Source organism: Coregonus lavaretus, assembly GCF_964263955.1.
Source record: "Coregonus lavaretus genome assembly, chromosome: 27".
Lineage (NCBI taxonomy): Eukaryota > Metazoa > Chordata > Actinopteri > Salmoniformes > Salmonidae > Coregonus > Coregonus lavaretus.
The window spans coordinates 6,237,981-6,257,624 of NC_140014.1; the positions used below are offsets into that span (position 1 = coordinate 6,237,981).

Consider the following 19,644-nt stretch of genomic DNA (forward strand, 5'->3'; position numbering starts at 1 on the left):
TCCACCCTGAGTGGCAGGTTCTTCGATGACAACCACACCCTTTGACCAACATGGTAGGTGGGAGCAGGAATTCTCCGACGGTTGGCCCCGGTAGTGTAGCTGGCAACGGATCTGAGGAGTGTGGCTCGGGCTTGTGACCAGGTGCGGTGACATCGACGGGCAAAAGCAAGTGCAGATGGGCAAGTAACCTCCTCTTCCTGGCTGGCAAATAGAGGAGGCTGGTATCCATAAACACATTGGAAAGGGGACATACCGATGGCAGAGCAGGTCAGAGAATTGTGTGCGTACTCCACCCATGTCAATTGCTGCGACCAGGAGTGGGGGTTGCGTGAAGTCATGCATCGCAGTGCCTTCTCGAGCTCCTGATTAGCCCGCTCTGACTGCCCATTGGATTGGGGATGGAATCCGGAAGTCAGACTGACTGTGGCTCCCAGCAGGTGACAGAACTCCTTCCAAAAAGCGGAGGAGAATTGTGGACCACGGTCAGAAACTACATCCTTTGGCAGTCCGTGGATCCGGAAGACGTGTTCCAGGACCACCTGGGCGGTCTCCTTGGCGGTTGGGAGCTTGGGGAGGGGAATGAAGTGTGCCATCTTGCTGAAACGGTCAACGATGGTGAGAATGACGGTCATGCCACTTGAAGGGGGCAGCCCCGTGACAAAGTCAAGGGCGATGTGAGACCAGGGACGTCTGGGCACAGGCAGGGGCTGCAGCAATCCGGCTGGGGGCTGGCAGGACGACTTGTGTTGGTTGCAGATGGGGCAGGCTTGGACGAATTCCCGTACATCCTTCCTCAGAGAGGGCCACCAGAACCTCTGGGCGAGCAGGTTGTAAGTGCGGGTGGAGCCAGGGTGACAAGCTAGGCGGGAGTCATGTCCCCACTGAACGACCTGGGACCTCAGGTCTTCGGGGACAAAAAGGCGGTCAGCTGGGCAAGTGCTGGGACCTGGCTGGTTACGGAGAGCCTCCAGCACCTGTTCCTCAACAGCCCAGGTCAGAGCTGCAACGATGCAGGGACTTGGCAGAATCGACACAGGGTCCTTGGAGGGGGTGTCATCCTTCTGGAATTGACGGGAGAGGGCGTCTGGCTTGGTGTTGCGTGATCCAGGCCGGTATGACAGGGTGAAATTAAACCTGGTGAAGAACAGGGCCCAGCGGGACTGCCTGGAGTTCAACCGTTTGGCCGTGCGGATGTACTCCAAGTTCTTATGATCGGTCCAAACGAGAAATGGAATGGTGGACCCCTCCAGCCAGTGACGCCACTCCTCCAAGGCAAGCTTCACAGCCAGCAGCTCACGGTTCCCTATGTCGTAATTGCACTCAGAGGGGGACAACCGACGTGAGAAAAAGGCACAGGGATGGAGCTTCCTATCCTCCGCAGCCCACTGAGAAATCACAGCACCAACTCCCACATCCGAGGCGTCCACCTCCACAATGAATTGCCGGTCCACATCAGGCATCTGGAGGATGGGAGCGGAGGTGAACCTCACCTTGAGGGTACTGAAGGCTTTGTCGGCTGCTGGGGTCCAGGTGAAGGGTTGCTTGGTGCTGGTTAGAGCAGTGAGAGGGGCAGCAACGGTACTGTAGTTCCGGATAAACTTCCTATAGAAGTTAGCAAACCCCAGAAACTGTTGCAGCTTCTTTCTGTTCTCCGGAACTGGCCATGAAGTGACTGCTGATACTTTGGCAGGATCCATTTGGATACTTCCCTCTGCCACTATGTACCCCAGGAAGGCCACTGTCTTGACGTGAAACTCACATTTCTCTGCCTTGGCGTAGAGGGAATTCTCCAGAAGACGATGAAGGACTTGCTGGACATGGCGGGTGTGTTCAGACAGGTTTCTGGAGTAGATTAAGATGTCATCCAGGTAAACGAAGACAAACTTGTTTAACATGTCCCGCAGTACATCATTCACTAGAGCCTGGAACACAGCAGGAGCATTGGTGAGGCCAAAAGGCATAACCAGATACTCGTAGTGGCCTGTTGGTGTATTGAATGCGGTTTTCCATTCATCTCCCTCCCGGATCCGCACTAGGTGGTAAGCGTTTCTGAGATCCAACTTGGTAAAAACAGTGGCTCCCTGGAGCAACTCAAAAGCAGAGGTGAGCAGAGGCAGAGGGTAACGGTTTTTCACTGTGATGTCGTTGAGTCCCCTGTAGTCGATGCAGGGGCGAAGAGATCCGTCCTTCTTCCCCACAAAGAAGAAGCCAGCACCAGCAGGAGATGAAGATGAACGGATTAATCCTGCGGACAGAGAGCCATTGATGTAGTCCTCCATGGACCTTCTTTCAGGAGCAGACAACGAATAAAGACGACCCTTTGGAGGAGCTGTTCCAGGGAGGAGGTCGATGGCACAGTCGTACGGTCGGTGAGGGGGCAGAGATGTGGCTCTTGCTTTGTTAAACACCTCTCTGAGACCATGGTAGCATTCTGGGACATTGGAGAGGTCAGGAGCGGAGTTAGTAGGTACTGGCCGAGGGGGTAGTGCGGCAGCAAGCAGGCAGGTTCGGTGGCAGTCCTCTCCCCACTCCCTGATCACCCCGGTCACCCAGTCGAGCTGAGGGTTGTGCCGGCGGAGCCATGGGTAACCCAGGATGAGGGGTTGGCCTGGAGAGGGGAGCAGGTGAAACTGGATAGTTTCTTGATGGTTTCCGGACAGACCCATCGAGACCGGGGCCGTGACATGAGTGACCGATCCGAGTAAGTGTCCGTCCAGTGCCCGGGCAGGAATAGGAGGTGTCAAACGGAGGTTCTCCAGTCCCAGTTGGCGTGCCAGCTTGATGTCCATTATGTTGGCTTCGGCGCCAGAATCCACCAGAGCAGCCAGGGTGTGAGTTGAGTCAGAGAGGCGGAGGTGAACTTGCAGCAGGGGTTTGCGGTCGGAGGACTGGATGGTCATTGAACTCAACCGGACTCCCCCTATGCCCGGTGAGCTTCGGCCCTTTAAAGGGCAGGTTACCACACGATGTCCATCACCTCCACAATAGAGGCAGAGGTTTGAGGTGAAGCGGCGCTGGCGCTCTGCAGGAGTGAGGGAGGCTCGCCCAATCTCCATAGGCTCAGACTGATCAAGCTGACCTGGGTGAGTGGCAGTAGATGACAGGAGCCCAGTCGGATCTCTCCGAATGCCGGTAGTAGGTGGACCTTGGCGCCCCCTCTCACGACGACGGGTCTGTATCCTTCTGTCGATCCTGACAGTCAGTGCGATGGCTTCATCAAGAGTGGAAGGCAGTTCATGGGAGACCAACTCGTCCTTGATATAGTCAGCCAAACTATGGAAGAACGCATCCACCAACGATGGTGTGTTCCAAGAACTTCGTCTAGCCAGGGTTCGGAAGTCGATGGAATGGTCTGCGACTGTACGTCTGCCTTGTCGAATACTGAACAGTTCACGAGACGCCTCTGCGGTGGGTGAATCCAGGTCAAACACCTTCAGCATCTCCTCAGCAAACAGGTCGAAGGTTGCACATGCGGGGGTTTGACGTTCGAACTCTGCTGTTCCCCAGAGTCGAGCTCGGCCCGTCAGGTGAGTGATGGCATACCCAACTTTAGCCCCCTCCGTGGCGAAGGTCCTTGGCTGCAAGGAGAACTGAAGTCGGCAGCTAGTCAGGAATGGCCGGACCTGGGTTGAATCGCCGTTGAACCGCTCGGGGTTTCCAATGTCGGGGAAAGTGTGCGCTGAGTCCATAATGGTCAGATCGTACTGTCACGGTTCAGACAGACGACCAGAGGACCACAGTTGCGTCACACCAGAAAGTTTATTAAACTTAAGGGAAAAGGGAAGTAGGGAGTGAATGAAGGCTCCAGGGGTAACAGGGGTCCCGTCCAATGCGCTGGGTCTGTGCCCCCCCCAGTGGCAGCGATGCGTCCTATGAAGCCGGTGGTGGGTGGTCCAGAAGTCCTGGGGGGGGGGACACAGACACAACAGGGCGGAATGAAACCAGGCAGCAGTACAGTTCAAGGGAAATCCAAAATACGTAGTAGCAAGGCAGAAGGCTGGTCAGAGTTACCGGGATTGAAGAGTAGTCAGGAGTCGTAATGGCAGAAGCAGGTCTGGATCTCCTGAGGCAGAAGAGTATCCAAAAAACAGGCAGGTCCGGGGTCACAAAACCAGGGTGAGCCAGAAGCGCGAGCAAACAGGTTCCGGGTGTGAGCTTTGCAGACGATCTGACACCGGAGAGCTGAAAGACAGGGCCTTAAATACTGGGAGAGGTAGTGGGTAATGCAGCGCAGCTGGCAGAGTAATTAGAGCAGAGCAGAGCAGGGACAGGTGGAGCTAGTTAGGCTGAGTAGAGAGAGTGGTGAGCAGAGTGGAAGAAAATTAAGGTGGTAACCCGGTGGAGTGAGAGGCCCATGACAAGAAGGGGACAGTCTTGTCAACATCAGTAGGAATCAATCAATCATCGACTTAGGAGGCGCGCACACCACCCACCGCTTCCGAGTATATTAGTCACTAATGTTCAGTCTTTAGCTAACAAAGTAGATGAGCTCAGGGCAATGATTTGTTTCCAGAGACATCAGGGCCTGTAACATACTTTGTTTCAAGGAAACATGACTCTCTCGGGATACTCTGTCAGAATCGGTCCAGCCAGAGGGATTCTCAGTTCATCGCGCAGATAGGAATAAATATCTCTCCTGGAAGCAGAAGGGAAGAGGTGTGTGTTTCATGATTAGCAACTAATGGTGTAATTGTAGTAACATACAGGAACTCAAGTCCTTCTGTTCACCCGACCTAGAATACCTCACAATCAAATGCCAACCGTATTATCTCCCAAGAGAATTTTCCTCCATTATAGCCACGGCCGTTCATATCCCCCCTCAAGCCGATACCACGACGGCCCTCAAAGAACTTCACTGGACTTTATGCAAACTGGAACCCACATATACTGAGGCTGCATTTATTGTAGCTGGGAATTTTAATCAAGCACATTTGAGGACTAGGCTGTCGAAGTTCTATCAACATATCGACTGTAGTACTCGTGCTCCTAAAACACTGGACCACTGCTTTCAAACTTCCGCGATGCTTACAAGGCCCTCCCCCGCCCTCCTTTCAGCAAATTTGACCACGACTCCATTTTGCTTCTCCCTTCCTATAGGCAGGAACTCAAACAGGAAGTACCTGTGCTAAGGACTACTCAACGCTGGTCTGACCAAATTCGAATCCACGCTTCAGGATTTTTTTGATTCCGCGGACTGGGAAATGTTCCGGGTAGCTTGCGAAAATAATTTAGACGAATACACTGATACAGTAACTGAGTATATCAGGAAGTGTATAGGAGATGTCGTACCCACTGTGACTATTAAAACCTACCCTAAACAGAAACGGTGGATAGTTGGCAGCATTTGCGTGAAACTGAAAGCGCGAACAACTGCATTTAACCATGGCAAGGTGACTAAGAATATGGTAGAATACAAACAGTGTAGTTATTCACTCCGCAAGGCAATCAAACAAGCAAAACGTCAGTATAGAGACAAAGTGGAGTCGCAATTCAATGGCTCAGACACGAGAAGTATGTGGCAGGGTCTACAGACAATCACGGACTACAAAAGAAATTACCAGCAACGTCGCAGAGACTGAGTCTTGCTTCCGGACAAGCTAAACACCTTCTTCGCCCGCTTTGAGGATAACAAAGCCGTGTCCTCAGAGCATGCGCAGACCAGCTGGCTGGTATGTTTACGGACATATTCAATCTCTCCCTGCCTGCTTCAAGATGGCCACCATTGTTCCTGTACCCAAGAAAGTAAAGGTAACTGAATTAAACGACTATCGCCCCGTAGCACTCACCTCTGTCATCATGAAGTGCTTTGAGAGACTAGTCAAGGATCCTCTGTGGTCCTCTGTAGCTCAGCTGGTAGAGCATGGCGCTTGTAACGCCAGGGTAGTGGGTTCGATCCCCGGGACCACCCATACACAAAAAAAATGTATGCACGCATGACTGTAAGTCGCTTTGGATAAAAGCGTCTGCTAAATGGCATATTATTATCATATCACCTCTACCTTGCCTGACACCCTAGACCCACTTCAATTTGCTTACCGCCCCAATAGATCCACAGACAATGCAATCGCCATCACTCGGCACACTGCCCTATCCCATCTGGACAAGAGGAATACCTATGCAAGAATGCTGTTCATTGACTATAGCTCAGCATTCAACACCATAGTACCCTCCAAGCTCATCATTAAGCTCGAGGCCCTGGGTCTGAACCCCGCCCTGTGCAACTGGGTCCTGAACTTCCTGACGGGCCGCCCCCAGGTGGTGAAGATAGGAAACAACACCTCCACTTTGCTGATCCTCAACACTGGGGCCCCACAAGGGTACGTGCTCAGCCCACTCCTGTACTCCCTGTTCACCCATGACTGCATGGCCAAGCACGCCTCCAACTCAATCATCAAGTTTGCAGACGACACAACACCAGTAGGCTTGATTACCAACAATGACGAGACAGCCTACAGGAAGGAGGTGAGGACTCTGGGAGTGTGGTGCCAGGAAAATAACCTTTCACTCAACGTCAACAAAACAAAGGAGATGATCGTGGACTTCAGGAAACAGCAGAGGGTGCACCCCCCTATCCACATCGACGGGACCGCAGTGGAGAAGGTGGAAAGCTTAAAGTTCCTTGGCGTACACATCACTGACAAACTGAAATGGACCACCCACACAGAAAGTGTGGTGAAGAAGGCGCAACAGAGCTTCTTCAACCTCAGGAGGCTAAAGAAATTTGGCTTGGCACCTAAAACCCTCACAAACTTTTAAGAGCATCCTGTCGGGCTGTATCACCACCTGGTAAGGCAACTGCACCGCCCACAACCGCAAGGCTCTCCAGAGGGTGGTGCGGTCTGCACAATGCATTACCGGTGGCAAACTACCCGCCCTCCAGGACACCTACAGCACCCGATGTCACAGGAAGGCCAAAAAGATAATCAAGGACATCAACCACCCGAGACACTGCCTGTTCACCCCGCTATCATCCAGAAGGCGATGCTGGGAGACTGAAAAACAGCTTCTATCTCAAGGCCATCAGACTGTTAAACAGCCATCACTAGCACATTAGAGGCTGCTGCCTATCGACATAGACTAGAAATCACTGGCCACTTTAAGAAATGGAACACTAGCCACTTTAATAATGTTTTCATATCTTGCATTACTCATGTCATAAGTATATACTGTATTCTATATTCTATACTATTCTACTGTATCTTAGTCCATGCCGCTCTGACATCGCTCGTCCAAATATGTATATATTCTTAATTAATTCCTTACTTAGATTTGTGTGTATTGGGTATATGTTGTGAAATTGTTCGATATTACTTGTTAGATATTACTGCACTGTCGGAGCTAGAAGCACAAGCATTTTGCTACACCTGCAATAACATCTGCTAAACAGCAATTCACAGTTTCATACTACACTTAAGACACAAAACATTTTTCTTTGATATGCTTTGAGGTCTCAGTGGTTTTTCATCATTGTTCAAATCGGCCTTCAGATGTTCAAAGTGTTTGCCGTCTCTCTGTTCCTCTGTCTGTGTTCTATAGTCTGGCTGTCCATCCTGATAAAATCACCATAGCAACAGGACAGGTGGCAGGCACGTCTTCTGAAGGCAAAGTAAGTGACCTCTCATCCTCACATAACTTTAAACCTATGAACAGTTCACTTATTTAATCATTAGAAATAATGTGTGTGTGTGTGTATGTGTGTGTGTGTGTACTGACAGCAGTTGGCTCCTCATGTGCGTGTTTGGGACTCTGTGAGCCTCAACACCCTCCACGTTCTGGGGACAGGCTTCTTTGACCGCGCCCTGGTTTGCCTCGCATTCTCCAAGTCGGTAAGCAATGGACCTTGGTAAAACAATATGCATGCATATCATATCTCATATGTGAACCAGATTTTGAGTGTGCCTTTACTGGTCAGAAAAGGTTTCCTAAATAACTGAGGACAGGGCTGATCCATCTTTCTTGATCTGTGCAGAACGGAGGCAACACACTGTGTGTAGTAGACGACTCCAACGACCATGTGCTCTCTGTGTGGGACTGGCAGAGAGAGGAGAGACTGGCTGATGTCAAGGTGAGTGTATATGTGTCCGACCGGGGTTTGAACCTGTGCGCATCAGAAAATTGTTAGCCCTCTAAACTAAAGTCTTCAGGCCTCAGGAAAGCTTACCTGGCTTTTGAGTTGCTCTATCGATCCTCATAGACGTTTGGCACGTGTCACGATGATTGTTTCTGTCCCTTTACAGTGTTCCAACGAGGCAGTGTTCGCTGCCGACTTCCACCCCACTGACACCAACATTATAGTCACGTGTGGGAAGTCACACCTCTACTTCTGGACACTGGAGAGGGGTACCCTTGCCAAGAAGCAAGGCTTGTTCGAGGTATGACATGAGATTTCTCATTTATACTGCCTCATGTTCATCTGCTAGATAATCTGAGTTTTAGAGGAAATGTATTTGCTAAAATCAATATAATATATGCCATTTAGCAGACGCTTTTATCTAAATTCAATGCAGCTAGAACCGGCTGTGTTGCCTTTGGTCTTTAGTTCTTCACCCCATGTTAGAGAATGTCATATTTTCAGGTTTTCAGTAGTTAGGTTCTCTGTAGTGTTATTGAAGCTGCATGTCTATCTCCGTCTGTTTTCTGACTATACAACTCTGTTCTATCTCTGCCCCCCAAGTAAATAAAGCCATATTTATGTTCCTTGCAGAAACAAGAGAAGCCCAAGTTTTTCTTGTGTGTGACTTTTTCAGAAAATGGAGACACCATAACTGGAGACTCAAGTGGAAATATACTGGTGTGGGGAAAAGGTAAAACTGTCATTCGATAGAATTAACCATCAAACCCAAAAGGGTTCTACCTGGAACCAAAAAGGGTTCTTCAAAGGGTTATCCTATTGGGACAGCCAAAGAACCCCTTTAGGTTCTTTTTTTCTAAGAGTGCAGCTCCCTGTCCTGTTGTTTTCAGAGTGTGTGTTTGTTACATTTACATTTTAGTCATTTAGCAGACGCTCTTATCCAGAGCGACTTACAGGAGCAATTAGGGTTAAGTGCCTTGCTCAAGGGGGAACATTGACAGAATATATAAAAATAAAACAAAAAGGTCACAGACAGATTTTTCAGCTAGTTGGCTTGGTCATTCAAACTAGCGACCTTTTGGTTATTGGCCCATTGTTTTGCCCCATTTTGGCTCATCAAAGGCTCTTTATTATGAGAGAGTTGTCAGGAGGCTGGGGTCAGAATATGGTCATGCCTAGGATAGAACAACAAGGTCTGTCTTGTGAGTGAACTGCTCTTGACCATGTGTTGTAGAACAAACAGCTAGCTATCTTCTGCCTTCTCCAAGGGTGTTCTGTCTTTCTCTCTGTTTTACAGGCACTAATCGAATTAGCCACACCATTCAGGGTGCACACGAGGGGAGCATCTTTGCACTGTGTATGTTGAGGAACAGCACATTGGTGTCAGGAGGAAAAGATCGGAAACTCATCTCTTGGGATGGGAGCTACCAACAGATCCAATCGGTTGAGGTGAGACACGTGCGGATTCGTGTACATACACCCAAAAAAGTAGACCCATGATATAGGCCATTTCCATAGTACACTTTTTATTAATACATCTACAGTATATCAGGGTCTTGGCCATAGGATACATTAATTAAGAAGTCCTTTGAAGTCCTTTTGCATATTGCAAAAGATAATGTTAGCTTTTTCAGAAATATGAGGGTTTTGGTTGATGCATGTACACAGTAAGTATTTATGTAAACAGTAATACCAATGATTTGTACAAGGAAAACAATGTGCTCTTTTACAATGCCCATGTCCCCTCTCCATACCCCCCACCCAGCCATCTGTAAAATCAAACACAGATAAGACAAAGAAAACAACCCTCACACCTACCGTGGCAGGAAGCTTACCATTGGTATGAATAATCATATTTATTTTCCCACCTTTCCCAGGTTCCTGAGTTATTTGGCCCTGTCCGCACTGTTGCCGAGGGCAAAGGGGAGAGTGTGCTTATTGGGACCACCAGGAACTATGTTCTACAAGGCAGTTTGTACGGCGAATTTACCCCCATCACACAAGTGGGTAAAATCAAAGCCATATATATATGGCTGTGGGTACAATGATTGGACATTCTAGTTCATGCTGACGTAGGGTGTTTTCAGTTAATTCAGACATTCTTTAAGCTCATTAGCTGGTTATTTAGTAATGTCCAGCATCTTCTGGCTAGCATTTTTGGTGCATGTAGCAAAGCTAATGGTAAAAGATGGACCCAGCTAGAGGAAAGTACAGAATGGGACTACATTAAGCAAGTATTTGCCTCTTTCTAGCAACTGAATGCCAACTAGGCTAACTGTCCTCCCTAACTGCTCCAGGGTCACACCGATGAGCTGTGGGGGTTGGCCGTGCACCCCTGGAAACCCCACTTCCTCACCTGTGGCCACGACAAGCACGTCAGCCTGTGGGACACCTCCACGCACCAGCCTGTCTGGACCAAGACTATGGAGGTAGAGAGGCAGACAGTGCTCCCTGGGGACAACTCTGAGCCTCACACGTTATACTCAGTTAACATGAAATGTATGAGTAGAAGGGCCACAAGCTTAGCTTGTTCCCTGATATGTTTGTGCTGTATGGCCAACAACTGTCATGACAAATATATTGGCTATACAGCACAAACATATCTGGGACCAGGCTACCACAAGCTTTTGCTGACCACATGATCTGATTCAGAAAAACGATGTTTGTGCCCTAATTATAATAGTGGAGAAATGTGTAGGGTACTATCTCAACCCTTTGTGTTTATAAATCTCTCAAAAAGCTTCAGTCTCTCTGTGTTGTAATAGATCTTCACTGAGGCTGGTTATTTGGGTGTGGTAAAATGTGTTAGGATGCAGTATTGAAATGAGACATCCTTTGTTTCTTTCATGAACAGGACGCAGCTCAGTCTGCTGGATTCCATCCCTCTGGAGCAGTGGTTGCTATAGGAATGCAGACCGGCAGGTGAGAAAGTAGTGCTCGAGGAGAATCTTATTATGCCAATTCAATCACAAAAGCCATAGAGATCTGCCAGTAACAATAATAACACATGTAATTTGCATAGTGCTTTTCAGTACAATATGAATCTCAAAGGGGTGTTGTGAAACTACAGGAGAGATGTGATGTGTTAGTATGCTTTTAATCATGAGAGGATGGATAACTTTCATCATACAGGTGGCTGGTGCTGGAGACCGACTCTAAGGATCTAGTCACAGTGCACACAGATGGAAATGAACAGCTGTCTGTTATAAGCTTTGCACCGGGTAAGTGTTCTTAAGGCTCTTATATTGCTTTATTACTTGTCATAAGCATGCATGAGGCTTTATTATGACATATTATAAGGATTATAATAGGTTATGTCTCTCTATGTAGCACATCTTCTAAATAAAAATGGCTGTTATTTAGTCAGTATCATTATCAGATGATAGTTGTAGGGCTGTCAAAGTTAACACGTTAATAACGCGTTAACGTGGCGTAATTTTTTTTAACTGTTTATCGCATGTCCCTTTTTAAGCGCATGTGTTTCCGCATGGACCGTATTCCTGGGGGGGGTGGTTCTACTGAGCTAACATATGGATTGTTTTAAGATGGTCAAACCAACAATCATTTAGCTATTTGATTTTGAATTTTAGGATCCCTTTAGGTATAAAAAGGATATATATTAGATTTTTGCTGAAACATTGAATTTGGCCTTAGCCCATAGAAACGCATTGAATAACAGATTCATACATGGAAAAACAGATAGTAAAAAACTAATCTAAAGGAAGCTTGTTTTTAAGTGTCTGTCCTATATCTGAGAGATATAAGAAGATCAGGAAATTATTAGATTTTCTTCCCCCCACATATTTAACATAATTAACACATATTTTGGGCACTAAACTACTTCCACATACACTGAGTTTACAAAACATTAGGAACACTTGCTCTTTCCATGACATAGACTGACCAGGTGAATCCAGTATAAAAAAAATGGGAAGTAGGAACACCTTCCTAATATTGAGTTGCACCCCATTTGTCCTCAGAACAGCCTAAATTCGTCAGGGCATGGAAGCGTTCCACAGGGATGCTGGCCCATGTTGACTCCAGTGCTTCCCACAGTTGTGCCAGCAGCATTGCAGTTCTTTTTTTAGCGATCCAATTGACATTTTAGTCATTTAGCAGACGCTCTTATCCAGAGCGACTTACAATTAGTGAGTGCATACATTTTTCATACTGGCCCCCCTGTGCACAACCGGTGCACCTGGCACCTACTACCATACCCCGTTCAAAGGCAATTAAATGTTTTGTCTTGCCCATTCACCCTCTGAATGGCACACAATCACAATCCATGTCTCAACTGTCTCAAAGCTTAAAAATCTTTCTTTAACCTGTCTCCTCCCCTTCATCTACACTGATTGAAGTGGATTTAACAAGTGACATCAATAAGGGATCATAGCTTTCACCTGGATCCACTTGGTCAGTCTATGTCATGGAAAGAGCAGGTGTTCTTAATGTTTTGTATACTCAGTGTAGGTTGACTGTGATACGGATACATGCCATATTATTTATGTCGGCGATATTATCTGTTCTAACCTACATCTCCTGTCCCTATCCCTAGATGGCAATTTCCTGGCGATCGGCTCTCACGACAACTACATCTATATCTACGCAGTGGGGGAGAGTGGCAGGAAGTACAGTCGAGTGGGAAAGTGCTCGGTGAGCACCTTTTAATTTTTAGTACACCCCTCTTCTCCTCAGCACCACATCAGCAGGGCATGCTAAATAATGCACATTTACAGCATAGTCAGGATGCTCTCGATGGTGGAGCTGTATAACTTATTGAGGATCTGGGGTCCCATGCCAAATCCTGAGGGGGAAAAAGCATTGTCGTGCCCTCTTCATGACTGTCTTGGTGTGTTTTGACCATTATAGTTTTGTTGGTGATGTGGACACCAAGGAACTTCAAACTCTCAACACGCTCCACTACAGCCCCGTCGATGTGAATGGGGGCGTGTTTGGCCCTCCTTTTCCTTTAGTCCACGATCAGCTCCTTTGTCTTGCTCACGTTGAGGGAGAGGTTGTTGTCCTGGCACCACACTGCCAGGTCTCTGACCTCCTCCCTATAGGCTGTCTCATCGTTGTCGGTGATCAGGCCTACCACTGTTGTGTCGTCAGCAAATGTAATGATGGTGTTGGAGTCGTGCTTGGACACGCAGTCGTGTGTGAACATGGAGCACAGGAGGGGACTAAGCACGCACCCCTGAGGGGCCCCCGTGTTGAGGATCAGCGTGGCAGATGTGTTGTTGCCTACCCTTACCACCTGGGGGAGGCCCGTCAGGAAGTCCAGGATCCAGTTGCAGAGGGAGGTGTTTAGTCCCAGGGTCCTTAGCTTAGTGATGAGCTTTGTGGGCACTATGGTGTTGAACGCTGAGCTGTAGTCAATGAACAGCATTCTCACATAGGTGTTCCTTTTGTCCAGGTGGGAAAGGGCAGTGTGGAGTGCGATTGAGATTGCGTCATCTGTGGCGGTATGCGAAATTGGAGTGGGTCTAGGATTTCCGGGATGATGGTGTTGATGTGAGCCATGACCAGCCTACATAAAGCTGTCCCAACAGCAGAGCCCCAACAGCAGTCCCAACACCTTACCACTGTTACACCTGGCTATCAGCGGAGCCTTACCTGGCAGAGAAACAGTTCATTCAGCCTAATTTACTTCATTTAAAAAAAACATAGCTGATATGGCTGACTTGCTGAAACAAATGTGGTTTCTACTGACAATTGAGATGTACAGACTGTGGCATAAGGGGATGACGAGTGGATAAGAGGCAATCTGTAATTTAAATTAAGACAATAATGAGCGAGCTTGGACGGACGTAGTCAATGAAATGTACAGCGACAGAATTCAGAACCATGGGCCGTTCTTACAGTATTCTCCCTGTACATCAAGTCAGAACCATAGGATAAATAAAGGGGGCATATAAGCAGACAATGAAAGCTCTTACAATATTCGATGATGACATTTCTCTAAAACAGGTTATAGGCTACATGTGCACCACCAAGTCAGAACAGTAGGCAAAATTATGAGGGAAAAAGGGACAAAATTATTAGGGTGAGGCACATGGGCTACTAACAGCTTACTACACAACATACACTTAGTTTTACTTTCTTAGCTACAGTATACATCTCTCCCTGGCATATTACATCATTTATGCAGCAGCATACAAGACATTTTTGGACTCACCTTGTTGTGCTGTGCTCACTTGAGCAGGAAGGTGGTGCGGCGGTCCTTCGTGGGCAAATTCTGTCATGAAACTTTGTCATCAAAGTCTGGCATTCTCTGGATTTATGGTGCTTTCAAGACAACTGGGAACTCGGAAAAAAAAATGAGGTCGAATCATAACCTTAGTGATCTTCAGGTCGGAGCTCCAGAAAGAGGCCCGAGTTCCCAACTTCGAATTCCGAGTTGGATGACCGTTCAAAACTGATTTTCCCAGTGAGGAGCTTGTTTTCTTGCGAGTTCCCAGTAGTCTTGAACTCACTGTAGCTCAGTTGGTAGAGCATGGCGCTTGCAACGCCAGAGTTGTGGGTTCGATTCCCACGGGGGGCCAGTATGAAAAATGTATGCACTCACTAACTGTGAGTCGCTCTGGATAAGAGCGTCTACTAAATGACTAAAAAATGTAAAAAATAAACATAAAATCATTATCAGTCCAATCAAAGCTACTTTAGATATATACTACCGATCAAAGGTTTTAGAACACCTATGTCACGCCCTGGCTCGGGGGACTCTCTTATGTTGAGCCAGGGTGTTAGTTTCTATGTTTTGTGTTGTAGGTTGTGGGTCTAGTTTGATTATTTCTATGTTGGCCTGAGTGACTCCCAATCAGAGGCAACGAGTGTCAGCTGTCAGCTGTTTGTCTCTGATTGGGAGCCATATTTAAACAGTCGGCTTTTCTTTCGTGTTTGTGGGATTTTGTTTCAAGTCTGTTTATGTTTGACCGTGTACTGTCACGTATCGTTTGTTGTTTTGTTCGTGTTTCCTTCAGTGTTAATAAATATGTTTGCATTCGACGCTGCGCATTGGTCCTCTCTTACCGGCGATCGTGACAGAAAATCCCACCCAAACTGGACCAAGCAGCGAGTCGAGGAGCCATCACCAGGGAAATCCCTAGCAGATCTCCGTGGCAGCCTCGACTGGGTCAAGCCGATTGAAGAGCGGAGAGAGTGGACTTGGGAACAATGGAGGAAGAGTTTTGACTGGGTCAAGCCAATTGAGGAGCTGAATAGCGGGAGTTGGAAGCAGAAGAGCGAGAGTTGGGCGAGAACTATAGAGGCCTGGCCCACGGGGAGGAGAGACCCCCAGAAAATTTTTAGGGGGGGGCTCACGACGTCGGGGCAGCAGGAGACCGCGATAGAGCGGTCCAGCGGGTTGGCAGAGGAGGCCGCCAGGTTACGGGGGCCACTGGCCGAAGAGGGGGTGGAAGGTGTAGAGGCACGGCGAGAGGTACTGGGGTGTGTTACCAGTCCGGTCCGGCCCATTCCAGATCCCGGCGTAGGACCAGTGGTGTGTGTCCCCAGTACGGTCCGGCCTGTTCCTGCTCCCCGCACCAAGTCTGTGGTGCGTTTCGTCAGCCCTGTCCGGCCTGTTCCTGCTCCCCGCACCAAGTCTGTGGTGCGTTTCGTCAGCCCTGTCCGGCCCGTTCCTGCTCTCCGCACCAAGTCTGTGGTGCGTTTCGTCAGCCCTGTCCGGCCCGCTCCTGCTCCCCGCACCAAGTCTGTGGTGCGCGTCGCCAGCCCAGTCCGGCCCGTTCCTGCTCTCCGCACCAAGTCTGTGGTGCGTTTCGTCAGCCCTGTCCGGCCCGTTCCTGCTCCCCGCACCAAGTCTGTGGTGCGCGTCGCCAGCCCAGTCCGGCCCATTCCTGCTCCCCGCACCAAGTCTGTGGTGCGTTTCGTCAGCCCTGTCCGGCCCGTTCCTGCTCCCCACACCAAGCCAGTGGTGTGCGTCGTCAGCCCAGTCCGGCCCATTCCTGCTCCCCGCACCAAGTCTGTGGTGCGTTTCGTCAGCCCTGTCCGGCCCGCTCCTGCTCCCCACACCAAGCCAGTGGTGTGCGTCGTCAGTCCAGCACGGCCCGTGCCTGTTCCCCACACCAAGCCAGGGGTGTGCGTCATCGGTCCGGCACGGCACGTGCGTGTTCCACTGGTGCCTGGTCCGGCGCCGGTCAGATGCGTTACGCCGGAGCTAGAGCAATCCGCTCCACCAGTGTGCAGTCCAGCTCCGGGCAGCAGGGCCAGACCGGACCAGGGGTACTTTGGGGGGTTAGAGAGCGAGTGGGGATCATGCCCGGAGCCGGATCCGCCGCCTAGGCGGAGTGCCCACCCGGTCCCTCCCCTGTTGTGTGTGTGGTTGGCGCGGTCGGAGTCCGCGCCTTTAGGGGGGGGTACTGTCACGCCCTGGCTCGGGGGACTCTCTTATGTTGAGCCAGGGTGTTAGTTTATATGTTTTGTGTTGTAGGTTGTGGGTCTAGTTTGATTATTTCTATGTTGGCCTGAGTGACTCCCAATCAGAGGCAACGAGTGTCAGCTGTCAGCTGGTTGTCTCTGATTGGGAGCCATATTTAAAGAGTCGGCTTTTCTTTCGTGTTTGTGGGATTTTGTTTCAAGTCTGTTTATGTTTGACCATGTACTGTCACGTATCGTTTGTTGTTTTGTTCGTGTTTCCTTCAGTGTTAATAAATATGTTTGCATTCGACGCTGCGCATTGGTCCTCTCTTACCGGCGATCGTGACAACCTACTCATTCAAAGGTTTTTCTTTATTTTTACTATTTTCTACACTGTAGAATAATAGGGAAGACATCAAAACTATGAAATAACACATATGGAATAATCATGTAGTAACAAAAAAGTGTTAAACAAATCAAAATATATTTTATATTTCAGATTGCCAAGAGTGTGCAATGCTGTCATCAAGGCAAAGGGTGGCTATTTGAAGAATATAAAATGTAAAGTATATTTTGATTTGTTTAACACTTTTTTGGTTACTACATGATTCTATATGTGTTATTTCATAGTTGTGATGTCTTCACTATTATTCTACAATGTAGAAAATAGTAAAAAAAATTAAGAAGAACCCTTGAATGAGTAGGTGTTCTAAAACTTTTGACCTGTGGTATATATATATTTTATTATTATTTAACCTTTATTTAACTGGGCATGTCAGTTAAGAACAAATTCTTATTTACAATGACGGCCGCGCTATGGGACTCCCAATCACGGTCTGATTGTGATACAGCCTGGAATCGAACCAGGGTCTGTAGTGACGCCTCTAGCACTGAAACAAAGTTCCTTAGACCACTGTTCCACTCGGGAGCCTATATAACATGATTTGATGTCATTTTATCTGTGGCCAATGACCTTGAGCCTTCTTGGATGGGCACTTCTAATGTAACTCTATGGCAGCACCCAAGGGGCTTGAATTTTCTACCCTTAGACTTGGCGGTGACCTAGTGTCCCCATGAGTGACAGAACACTGAGCCAATCACGGCGCAACTAGAGAACATTACCAACCCCTACACTCCAAATTTTCGCTGGCTGCCCCAACAACACAGAAAGCACTGAGCTATTCTAAAACAACTGATATGTGAATCCATCCATTTTAAAGCATTGGGGTAGAAATTACATTCAGCTAGTTTAGAGAGTAGAATTCTGTGATTTACAGAATCAAATATTTTTGCGAATCTAAAAACACAGATCCTACCACTCCCTCTTTGTCAAGTTTAAATTTAACCTTCTCTAAAAAATAGCAGTTTGCTGACTCAGTAGAATGATTAGCTCTGAAGCCAAATTGCATGGGGTGTAATGAGAAATCACTAGTATTCAAGTGATCAGTCAATTGTTCAGCAACTACCCTCTCTCCAGCCTTTGAAATGATTGGCAAAATACTTATAGGTCTATAATTATTGACCATAAAACAATCAGCAGACTTAAATATGGGGGTAACAACAGCTGACTTCATTTCCTTTGGGAATTGATGGGTAACTTAATCAAATCTGTTATTGGCAGGGGCGCAACTTTCACTGGGGACGGGGGGGGGGGGGGACGGGGGGGGGGGGGACATTGGAGTGTTTATCCGACTGGATAAAAATATTAACAAAATAAATGTTGTAACAAAATAAATGCTGTTATATTATTTCTCTTTTTCTTACATGTAATTGTTTTAGTATAATATGTTTTTAAATTAGTGAGAGTTGTTTTTATTATATCACAATTATTCTCTAGGAGGATTGTATCATTTGATTTAGACAACATGCCTACCACCTTCAAGATGCAAAATATGTTTTATTGTGAAGCAAACAAGAAATAAGACCAAAAAAATGAAAACCTGCGTGCATAATTATTCACCCCCCAAAGTCAATACTTTGTAGAGCCACCTTTTGCAGCAATTACAGCTGCAAGTCTCTTGGGGTATGTTTCTATAAGCTTGGCACATCTAGCCGCTGGGATTTTTGCCCATTCTTCAAGGCAAAACTGCTTCAGCTCCTTCAAGTTGGATGGGTTCCGCTGGTGTACAGCAATCTTTAAGTCATACCACAGATTCTCAATTGGATTGAGGTCTGGGCTTTGACTAGGCCATTCCAATACATTTCCCCTTAAACCACTCAAGTGTTGCTTTAGCAGTATGCTTAGGGTCATTGTCCTGCTGGAAGGTGAACATCCATCCCAGTCTCAAATCTCTGGAAGATTGAAACAGGTTTCCCTCAAGAGATTCCCTGTATATAGCGCCATCCATCATTCCTTCAATTTTGACCAGTTTCCCAGTCCCTGCTGATGAAAAACATTCTAACAGCATGATGCTGCCACCACCATGCTTCACTGTGGGGATGGTGTTCTCGGGGTGATGAGAGGTGTTGGGTTTGCACCAGACATAGCGTTTTCCTTGATGGCTAAAAAGCTCAATTCTAGTCTCATCTGACCAGAGTACCTTCTTCCATATGTTTGGGGAGTCTCCCACATGCCTTTTGGCGAACACCAAACGGGTTTGCTTATTTTGTTTCTTTAAGCAATGGCTTTTTTTCTGGCCACTCTTCCGTAAAGTGGAATGTACGGCTTAAAGAGGTCCTATGGACAGATACTCTAATCTCTACTGTGGAGCTTTGCAGCTCCTTCAGGGTTATCTTTGGTCTCTTTGTTGCCTCTCTGATTAATGGCCTCCTTGCCTGGTCCGTGAATTTTGGTGGGCGGCCCTCTCTTGGCAGGTTTGTTGTGGTGCCATATTCTTTCCATTTTTTAATAATGGATTTAATGGTGCTCTTTTGGATGTTCAAAGTTTCAGATATTTTTTTATAACCCAACCCTGATCTGTACTTCTCCACAACTTTGTCCCTGACCTGTTTGGATAGCTCCTTGGTCTTCATGGTGCCGCTTGCTTGGTGGTGCCCCTTGCTTAGAGGTGTATATATACTGAGATCATGTGACAGATCATGTGACACTTAGATTGCACACAGGTGGACTTTATTTAATTAATTATGTGACTTCTGAAGGTAATTGGTTGCACCAGATCTTATTTAGGGGCATCATAGCAAAGGGGGTGAATACATATGCACGCACCACTTTTCCGTTATTTATTTTTCATTTCACT

The 19,644-nt window shown here is 47.6% G+C and overlaps 1 protein-coding gene across 3 annotated transcripts in view; it reads left to right on the forward strand.

The window, feature by feature from the left end:
- LOC311103119 (echinoderm microtubule-associated protein-like 1) overlaps positions 1 to 19,644 on the forward strand; it is a gene marked incomplete at both ends in the record, with an annotated part of 87,084 nt that overhangs the window by 57,573 nt on the left and 9,867 nt on the right. For all 3 annotated transcript variants that reach the window (XM_084144657.1, XM_084144658.1, XM_084144659.1), the window contains 11 exons: positions 7,537 to 7,606; positions 7,716 to 7,826; positions 7,970 to 8,065; positions 8,238 to 8,372; positions 8,705 to 8,804; positions 9,369 to 9,520; positions 9,949 to 10,074; positions 10,369 to 10,500; positions 10,926 to 10,993; positions 11,204 to 11,292; positions 12,627 to 12,724. In XM_084144657.1, the coding sequence (XP_084000783.1) occupies positions 7,537 to 7,606; positions 7,716 to 7,826; positions 7,970 to 8,065; positions 8,238 to 8,372; positions 8,705 to 8,804; positions 9,369 to 9,520; positions 9,949 to 10,074; positions 10,369 to 10,500; positions 10,926 to 10,993; positions 11,204 to 11,292; positions 12,627 to 12,724 (1,177 nt within the window). The remainder of the gene's footprint in view (positions 1 to 7,536; positions 7,607 to 7,715; positions 7,827 to 7,969; positions 8,066 to 8,237; positions 8,373 to 8,704; positions 8,805 to 9,368; positions 9,521 to 9,948; positions 10,075 to 10,368; positions 10,501 to 10,925; positions 10,994 to 11,203; positions 11,293 to 12,626; positions 12,725 to 19,644) is intronic.